This window comes from Salvelinus alpinus, chromosome 17 (genome assembly GCF_045679555.1).
Source record: "Salvelinus alpinus chromosome 17, SLU_Salpinus.1, whole genome shotgun sequence".
Classification (NCBI taxonomy): domain Eukaryota; kingdom Metazoa; phylum Chordata; class Actinopteri; order Salmoniformes; family Salmonidae; genus Salvelinus; species Salvelinus alpinus.
The window spans coordinates 14,583,977-14,594,425 of NC_092102.1; the positions used below are offsets into that span (position 1 = coordinate 14,583,977).

General features: G+C 43.5%; 1 protein-coding gene across 4 annotated transcripts in view; it reads right to left on the reverse strand.

The window, feature by feature from the left end:
* LOC139542213 (rho guanine nucleotide exchange factor 25-like) overlaps positions 1–9,692 on the reverse strand; it is a 131,013-nt gene extending 121,321 nt beyond the window's left edge. For 2 of the 4 annotated variants that reach the window (XM_071347372.1, XM_071347370.1), the window contains exon 1: positions 8,236–9,530. In XM_071347372.1, coding sequence (XP_071203473.1) covers positions 8,236–8,331 — 96 coding nt within the window. In that variant the 5' untranslated portion in view covers positions 8,332–9,530. Of the gene's footprint in view, positions 1–8,235 lie in introns of all 4 variants that reach the window. The other 2 variants (XM_071347371.1, XM_071347373.1) reach the window with 2 other exon arrangements.
* Positions 9,693–10,449: the final 757 nt, after the last annotated feature.

The following is a 10,449-nucleotide window of genomic DNA, read 5'->3' on the forward strand; positions in this document are numbered from 1 at the left end:
TGTTGTGTATTGGTTTGGTATAACTGGCATAATCATTGCTTTAATGGCAAATGTGAGACAGTTCAGACATGCTACTGTAAATATACACATTTCTGATATTCTGAGAATATGGCAACCATGTTCTGGGTAGATTTCCACCAGAAGCAACACTACAGCCTGGGCCATGTTTCCTCAACAAATTAGGAATGTTAAAGACAGAAATCCACGAGACCTGATGTGATTCCTTATCAGAGACACGTTTGTTCCACATGGCAATATGTGGTGTGGATTTCAAAAAGATTCTCAGCTATCTAGAATTCTTTCTACCGATTCCCATCTTTCAATGAGAAAATCAGACAAAAATCAAACAAGGAACTTTAAAAAGAAGATATGTTTCAATATGAACATCGCCACATGGCCTACCTTTCATTGTAGTCCTACATTAAAATGCAATTAAAATGCAAACAATACAGTTGTATCTGTTGCCAAATAATGACATTAACACATATTGCTGAGAATCTGAGAATAGTGCCCTTGCACTATTGGACTCAGAGCACCAGCATCAATGATGAACACCCTACCCACAGTCCCGATAAGAGATATCTCTAGGCCATGTGCTTATTGGGCCAGTATAGTTAGGCCCTGGCCAGAAGAAAGCCTAACCCCTGCTCCCTAGGAACTTATGTAGATCTGAAACTACTTGATATGTGTAATCAATCGGGTGAATTGCCTTTGAAGTAAATCTCAGCTCTGTTAAAAGTACACTTAAAAAAACTTTTATTGATCATAGTGATTCGGGAGTACAATTCAAACAGGATAATATCCACCACCAACATTAGACAACTATAAAGAAAAACCTTAAACTGTTGAATTAAGTAAAGAAAATCAATGATGAGAGAATATTCAAATTCCCTGATAACTGACAGATACATGGTGGCGTAGCAGGAAGATGTGAATGCTGTAGAACCAGAAGGTTGTGAGTTCAAATCCGAGTTGCGTACATGCTCCTGAGTGGTGCAGCGGTCTAAGGCACAGCATCTCAGTGCAAGAGGCGTCACTACAGACCCTGTTTCGAATCCAGGCTGAATCACATCTGGCTGTGATTGGTCCCATAGGGTGGCGCACAATTGGCGCAGCGTCGTCTGGGTTTGGCCGGGGTAGGCCGTCATTGTAAATACGAATTTGTTCTTAACTGACTTGCCTTGGTCAAACAAAACATTTATTGAATAATAATTACTGTATACATGAACAATGTAATCATGTGTGTTAAATATGCAAGTTGAAGACACTGTATATTAAAAGCACACTGTGTGTGTGTGTGTATCCCTTGCCAACAGACAATATTCTCAGGAAACTGGACACAGGAATGTTCTCGCTATGTTCCCATGAAACGTGTCTAGAACCTTAATATCTTACATTCTGACAACATGGCAACCGTGTTCTGTGTATGTTCGATGTGACGTTGATGGAATATTGTCCTAGCCCTCAGAAAACTGAACACATGAATGTTCTTCCAACGAAAACACTAGAATGGCAATGCAATGGAAAGCTGCCATTTTATGCACTCCTGACCAAGTCGGCTACTTTTGTGTGTTTTTTTTGCGCTGATCTGTTTCCGTCATCATTTCCTATGACCGAAAAGATCTTCTGGACATCAGAACAGCCATCATCAACCTCGATTTGGATGTAGATTTCTACTCCAACGAGTCGGTGGCGCAGGACATACTGCTCACCCCGGACCAGGTCCCAAACCCGAAAGTCGGAAAAGAAGGAGATGGCGTAAGAGAGGCCGACGTGCGAGCATCCTGACAAAACTACATCGGTGAGTAAATAGCTGGTTTTCTAGCTGTTTTTTCTATACATCGGCAGGATCGATCCGCAGCCTCGGGTAAGCTCAAGGGGGGAGGTGTGTGTCTCTTTGTTAACAACTGTCAAGGCACAAGGCGAGACCCAGATGCAGACACAGGAGGCAGATGGTTGGAGTCTTACAATGTTTAATAATCCAAAGGGGTAGGCAAGAAAATGGTCGTGGACAGGCAAAAAGGTCAAAACCAGATCAGAGTCCAAGAGGTACAGAGTGGCAGACAGGCTCGTGGTCAAGGCAGGCAGGATGGTCAGGCAGGCGGGTACAGAGTCCAGAAACAGGCAAAGGTCAAAACCGGGAGGACTAGAAAAAGGAGAATAGCAAAAGGAGTACGGGAAAAACACGCTGGTTGACTTGACTAAACATACCAGACGAACTGGCACAGAGAGACAGGAAACACAGGGATAAATACATTGGGGGAAATAAGCAACACCTGGAGGGGGTGGAGACAATCACAGGAACAGGTGAAACAGATCAGGGCGTAACAGCTGGTGCGCGATCTCTAACATTAAGGAAGTCTCGAGGTTCTGCTCGCCTGAGTTAGAATACCTGAAGCTGTAGATCATACTATTTACCAAGAGAGTTTTCATCTATATTTTTCATAGCTGTCTATTTACCACCACAAACTGATGCTGGCACTAAGACCACACTCAACAAGCTGTATAGGGCCATAAGCAAACAAGTAAATGTTAATTCAGAGGCGGGGCTCCTGGTGGCCGGTGATTTAATGAAGGGAAACTGAAATCCATCTTACCTCATTTCTACCAGCATGTCACCTGTCACACAGGAAGTACCAGTGACGCGATCAATACGGAAGTGGTCCGATGAAGAGGATGCTAAACTATAGGACTGTTTCGCTAGCACAGACTGGAATATATTCCAGGATTCATCCGATGGCATTGAGGAGTTTACCACATCAGTCACCGGCTTCATTAATAGGGAAAGGGGGATACCTAGTTAGTTGTACAACTGAATCCCTTCAACTGAAATATGTCTTCCGCATTTAACCCAACCCCTCTGAATCAGAGCGGTGAGGGGGATTGCCTTAATCGACATCCATGTCTTCGGTGCCCGGGGAACAGTGGGCTAACTGCCTTGCTCAGTAGCAGAACAACAGATTTTTACCTTGTCAGCTCGGGGATTCAATTCAGCAACCTTTCGGTTACTGGTCCAATGCTCTAACCACTAGGCTACCTGCCGCCCCTCCATAAGTTCATCGACGACGTCGTCACCACAGTGACTGTACGTACATATCCCAACCAGAAGCCATGGATTATAGGCAACATCCACACTGAGCTAAATGCTAGAGCATTGAGAGCATCTTGACTGGCTTCACCACTGCTTGGTATGGCAACTGCTTGACATCGGACCGCAAGGCACTACAGAGGGTAGTGCGTATGGCCCAGTATATCACTGGGGCCAAGCTCCCTGCCATCCAGGACCTCTATACCAGCTCGGAGTCAACTCAAGTGGGCAACAATAGACGTTGATGATAGTGTGTTTGCGAGATGTGGGACAAAGGCAATTTTAAAACCATCGCACAGCTCCTGATGTGTTTACAGACATCCCCAATCAAACATAAACATACTCTCTGAGAATGAGTGCACAGCTGGCAAATAGTTGCTTATACTATAAATATCAGTCCATCAGGTGGCTAGCTGCCAGCAGAGACTTCTATTGCAGTAACATTGAGCTCTGGCTAGTATTGCTTAGCCAGCTAGAAGGAGGAAGTAAGAAGCTGACGTTAAATGGAGCCTACCTCAGCCATAGCAAAGAAATAGGCTCATAATAACTTTCCAGAGAGTAGGCTACTGAGACAGACAGAGATGTGGTGCTTAGTGGTGAGACGGAGGTAGGCATGCAGGAGGAAGCAGAGAAAACAAGGAGAGAGAGCGGAAGCAAGCAGCGAGAGAGGTTAGTTACCAAACTTGTGGTCGGGGCCCCATGTGGGGTCCCCTGAGAAAATCTGTACTAATCTTATCAAACCCCTCTCCTGCGCCTGACTCCTTCACCTACCTCCTAACGCAATATTGTCACAACAACTTAATAAGATGTGTTTCAACATGAACATCTCCACATGGCTTATCTTTCCTTATAGTCCTACATTCAAATGGAATCTAAATGGAAACAATACTGTTCTAACAATGTAATAGGTTATATCGGTGGTTGTTCATCCTATCTGGAGTTTAGTTTACTCATTACCCCCTTCTTTTTTTACCAATACATCACTGATATTCATACAGAATGGTGAGTAATATTCTAACGATGAATGTGAATGTGATATGATCATCTGTGTGCTCCATTGATGTCTGTTATTGTGGATCTTGATTAGGACTGCCTAGGAATACAAATGTGAACGCTATGTCATTTGAGAAAACGAGATCTATGTGAAGAGCCGATGACTTTATGCAATTCAGTCGCTGTTGCTACGTGTCAGTGTGAATCATTTCTAATATTTCCCCCCTTTCAGTGGTATAACATTACAACTGTATAGCTAATAGGCCGTGTGCTTGTAGATTGACTGAGGTGAATGAACCTACAGCAGCCAAGGCTGGGGTCATTTGTGCTTTGTATAGAAATGCAGTAAATGAGTTTCAACTTTTAAAAAATCCATCAATTACATTTTTTCCCGAAGAGAATTAACAGCATTCTCCAGGAACTGTAATTTATACATTTATAAGAGCTATTGATAAGAGCTAGGTAAATGAGTAATCCGTTTGGAGAAGGGGATTGTAAATACACATAACAATTGTTGAAGATGATTTTTCCTTCCACAGTGAAATAGGATATACAGTTCTCATAATCTGTGTGGATGAAATTTGGAGACCCAAGCTATTGGCTTCAGTAGTACCCTGACGAGTTGATGCATGCGTTTTATAATGTTTTGATTATATGCCTGGACTTATCTACAATTTACCATTTGTATCATGTTAAATATTAGCCACTATCCGGATCCACGTCAGTAATGCCGACATAGATTTATTTTAGCTTCATTCCATTCCGTTGATCTTTCTTTCCTCTGTCACATCCATGTAAATTGTTCCCGAGGGTCGCTAGCAATAGTGGATCACATTAGGCTAAGGTTGTGTAATAATTTGGGACATGTAGCCTATCATTATGGAACTCAGACCGCACGTAGCAAGTTAAACCTGGAGCCTGGAGCACGGTCCACGACGACTGGACTGCTGTCATACAGTTCCATGATGTTAGAATTAGGGTAGATTTAAAGGACCATAGTTCGACCCCTATTGAACACTTCTTTTCCATCGTCCAATATTTTATGGATTGAACTTGAATATGACAACTTTCAGGATGAATCAAACCACTGTATTTTGTATTCATCAATATTTAGTGTGTAACGGCTCTCCAAACTGTTTTATTTTTTATATTTTTTTATTCATTCCTACTTTTCTAACCCCTCAATCTACCAGTTGGTGCTGAAAACTAATATGCATAGATGGCTTTCTGTCATTGATCCCTATATTCTGACGCCTTTCTCTCCATGTAATCTATTGAGTCTGTCAACAAACTTCTAATTAAAGGTACACAATATTTAAAGGGATGGGTTAAGATAAATGTACTGAATTACATTTATGCAGAGCGCGCAATGTAGCCACACCTGCAGAGTGCATTATGCGACTGAAAAAGGTACGTCTGAATGCCGAGTACTGAGAAGTGTATATAAAGGCATGTGTAAGAAGGGCATAAATTCTTAAGTAGGGATCGGGCCCATACAGTATATCTAGGCTACCTCAATTACCTCATACTCCTGCACATCAACTTGGTACTGGTACCCCATGTATATAGCCAAGTTATTATTACTCATTAAGTATTTATTATCACTTGTATTATTATGTGTTATTACTTTTACATTATTTCTCTATTTTATTTCTCTGCATTGTTGGGAAGGGCACATAAGAACGTATTTCATTGTTTACGAAGCATGTGACGAATAAGATTTGATTCGATTTTTGCAACATACCATAAAACGCATCTAGAACAGTAATATTGTATATTCTGAGAACATTCTAGACACTTTCTAGAAAAGTTACGCTTGACATTAAGGGAATGTTCTGCTAACACGAACAACAAAACATGCAAAAAAGGTTAGAAGGATTTTGCTAGCATAGATAGAATGTTCCCCTAACTAACTGGACACTCAAACAGGAGAACATTATGGGTAACATTACAAAAACGTTCTCTCTCCCTAGAATTGTTAGCTGGGTTAGTTGATTCTCAATGCTGGACTTCTAATGAGCTTCTGAGCTTTGAACCTTCTATTTTTATTTCTCGTGTCTGATACTGCACTGTAACACACCGTTTTGATTTCATTTAGCATCTGACTGGTTTCTATGTAAAGGCCTACAGCAGTTGCGTGTTTATAAAACAGGCATGGTGGTAGATGGTGTCAGAGAGAGAGAGGGGAGAGAGGGGGAGGGAGGTAGAGTGGGAGAGAGAAATATAGAGGGGGAGAGAGAGATGGAGGGAGGGAGGGAAAGAGAGAAGGAACGAGAGAGGGGGTAAGAGAGAGAGAGACAGGGGGACAGAGAAAGAGAGATGAAGGGAAGCGTTAGTTAGGGTCTCATGAGTTTGTTTAAGAGGAGATGTCTTAATCAGTACTACTCCAATTCCTGTGTCTGAGACACATCCAAGATTCCTCCCAACCACTGAAGAGAGACCACCAGGCACACACACACACTCTTACGTATCCCTTTTGCTCTCTCTATTACTCTGTCTATCTCTGTTAGTCTTTCTGTCTCTCTCTCTATCGCTCTTTCTCTCCCTGTCTCTCACTCTTGAACTCTCTCTCCCACTCTTTCTTTATCACCCTCTCTGTGTCTTTCTCTGTCCCTCTCTGTACTTATTGCCCGTCTGTTTGTGTGACATGCCTTACACGGAACCCAAACCGGCTGCGCTATCGTGCATACATTTATTTTGCCCCCCCACACCAAACGTGATCACGACACGCAGGTTAAAATATCAAAACTAACTCTGAACCAATGACATTAATTTGGGGACACTTGCACTTGCTAGCTAACGTTAATTTGTCCTATTTAGCTAGCTTGCTGTTGGTAGCTAATTTGTCCTGGGATATAAACATTGAGTTGTTATTTTACCTGAAATGCACAAGGACCTCTACTCCGACAATTAATCCACACATAAAACGGTCAACCGAATCGTTTCTAGTCATCTCTCCTCCTTCCAGGCTTTTTCATCGTTTATCTTATATGGTGATCGCATCTAAACTTTCATTGTATTACCACGACTACCGGCAAAACAGTTTGTCTTCTATAAACCAATGAGGAGATGGGAGAGGCAGGACTTGCAGCGCGATCTGCATCAGAAATAGGAATGAGTTATTGCACCCACACTGCTCATTGGCGTGCGCGAGCAGTGTGGGTGCAATAATTGAATAACATGGATTTCTAAATTTATTTTGTGACTCTCGGGGCACACGACGTGTCCGGTCTGGTCAGCATGTTAAGCAAGAGTTATCCTTAAGAGTCAAGCTATCAAGAAATGTGTTAAAGTCCAATTGTAGCTTGGTGTTCTTGTTGAGAAATGTTATTGATGTCAATGACTGATCGGATTAGAATGGGTTACACAAGCAAACACACACACACACACACACACACACACACACACACACACACACACACACACACACACACACACACACACACACACACACACACACACACTCTCTCATCTGTGGAACGTGTTTGTTAACAGGTCCATCTGAGGAGTGTCTGGCCTATTGTCTATAACAGATGAGGTTAAGGGTCATGCCAATATGCGCACACACACACACACACACGCACACACACACACATATACACACACAATCTCATCTGTGGAATGTGTTTGCATTGTAAACAGTCCATCTGATGTTGTCTAACCTAATCTCTATAACAGACGAGGGTTAAGGGTCATGCCAATAGGGTACTGGAAACTCTGGACACTTCAAAGGCGCTAGTATTGCTAAAAATAAAGTCTGCACTATTGTCTCCTTTCACACGTATGAACAGGGGTTTCATGTTCCTGTTATGAAATCAGTTAGGTCATTAGCTTTACTGTCTTTAATTAACTTGTATGACCTATTTGGTCATTTTAATCTACAACAACAGAGATTTCCAAAACCATAAGAAACAAATAACCTGTTGTAATTGCACTGGCCTACAACACACATTTCTGGACTACAACACACGTTTCTGGACTACAACACACATTTCTGGACTACAACACACATTTCTGGACTACAATACATTTTTATTCTAGCTTAGCTCTACGATGCGCCAAAGAAGTGCTGAATGTGAAGAGAATATCGCAACCCAATAAAACAACACCAATTAACAACACTGCCACCAACCAAAACGTGACGTGTCACTCACCCACTGTTGATTGGGCAATGCCAAGGAAGTCAGCATGTCAGCCATAGCACCCAGCATCTGGTCTGTCCGCCCCTGGTTCTTCTGAAGCGCCTTCATTCTTCCCTCAAAAACCTCTCCTTTTCTACTTCGCTCTCTCTCCTTCTTCCTTTCTCACTTTCTCCTACTGTAAGTCCTCCCTCTGTTTGTTGTTGCCGTTCTTCCTTTCCCCAGTTCACCACAGTTTTTCCTCCTCCTCCTTTCCTCCACAGTCTGTCACTCCTTCTCTCCCTGTTTCTCTCCCCCTCCTCTTCACTGTTCCTTCTCTCTTTCTGTTCTCTCCTTCACCTCTCCTCCTACAAAGCACGGTGCCAGAGTTTAGAGCCGCTGCCTTGTCTCATCCTGGCCTGGTCTGAGCCACAGGAACTCACACACACACACACACACACACACACACACACACACACACACACACACACACACACACACACACACACACACACACACACACACACACACACACACACACACACACACACACACACACAAACACACACACACACACACACACACACACACACACACACACACACACACACACACACACAATAAACACACTCACTCTCAGACACACGCACCACACACGCACCTACACACACTGAGCGTGAGTCACAGGAACTCTCATACACATAAACAATTACATTTTGAATAGGAGAACATGTTGTCTGGAGCGTGCCTGGCTGGAACACTCACACACACACACACACACACACACACACACACACAAAAACACACACGCTGCCTGGGACTAAGAGTGTGCCCAGGCTTGCTGGGATGAGGGCAGTCCTGTCCTCACACACACAAACACACATACACACACAGTACACAAGCGCACACACGCACAAACAAAGTACACACACACAGGTGGTAGCTCACAGTGTCTCTTCTTCAGGTCACCTAGTCCCCTCTATACAGGGTTCCCTCTGGATGAAAATACCATCCTTCCCTTTTTTTCCTCTGTTCAGTAGATCCCTCTCTCTTTTTCTCTGAACACCGGATCCCCCTCTCTTTTATTCTGTCCAGTAAATCTCTCTTTCTCCCTTCCTCCTCTGGTTCATTCAGTAGACAGGGAGTGTTCTGTTAGATCCACGCTGAGATGTACTGCCCTGAGGCATTCTCTCTTTATCTTCTCTTCCCTTTTCCTTCTTTTCTTTTCTTCTTTTACCTCAACGTTCTCCTGCCTTGTTGTCATTGGCTGTCCAAGATCACCTCCCCATCCCCAAACCTATCCCCACTCTTTCCATCTATCTCTCTCCTCTCATCATTGCCTTCCTCCCCCCCACTTCCTAGAGTTCCCCACTTCCCCTAACTACTTCAATCCCTCGTTTCCTCAAGCTCTCTCCCCTCCCTCTCTTCTCTCAGTTTCTCTACTGCTCCTGACAGTCTAACAGCCCTTCTTTCTCTTCATCCCTCTGTCCCTCTCTCTCTTTATCTCTCCCCTTGTCTGAGGGTGTGACACATGGTTTGGGTGAACTGTAAAGGGTCAGGACAGGCCCAAATAAGGACTGCAGCACACTGCCCCTCAGTGCAGGACGCCTCCATTTAGATTACGCAGTCACTGATTATACAGTAACAGTGGACTCACTCTGCAGACTGCACTCACGCACACACACACACACACACACACACACACACACACACACACACACACACACACACACACACGCGCGCGCGCGCGCACACGCACACGCACACTCAAGTACTTAGTCAACCCCAGATGTGTTCTCAGATAAGTGATTCACAGGCAGGGAGAAGCAGTAGCCTAGTGTTGTTGCTATTCTGCAGTGAGAGATTGGCTGATAAGTGCTTGGTGATGGTGTATTTACGGTAGATTGAGACCCACTGAGTGTGATGGAAATGGCCTAGTTTCAAGTTTTATCAGTCGTATGTGCAGGATACACACGGAACACACCGTCCAACAAAATGCTTACTTGCAGGTTCCTTCTGGACAATGCAACAACAACAAGCTCTTGTCCATGTGCCAGAGCATTAGTACACATTCCTCTAGTCCTGCACACAGGGGCGTCATGCCCCCCAAACATCTGAGGGGGCACAAAATATATGAGGATAGCGTCTTGGTAGATAGTTATGAGGTTGGGAGATTGGGAACTTCATAACATTATCAAGTGGCTAGTAGTATTACAGAGAAAATAGATGAATAATGTTATTTAAATCTGT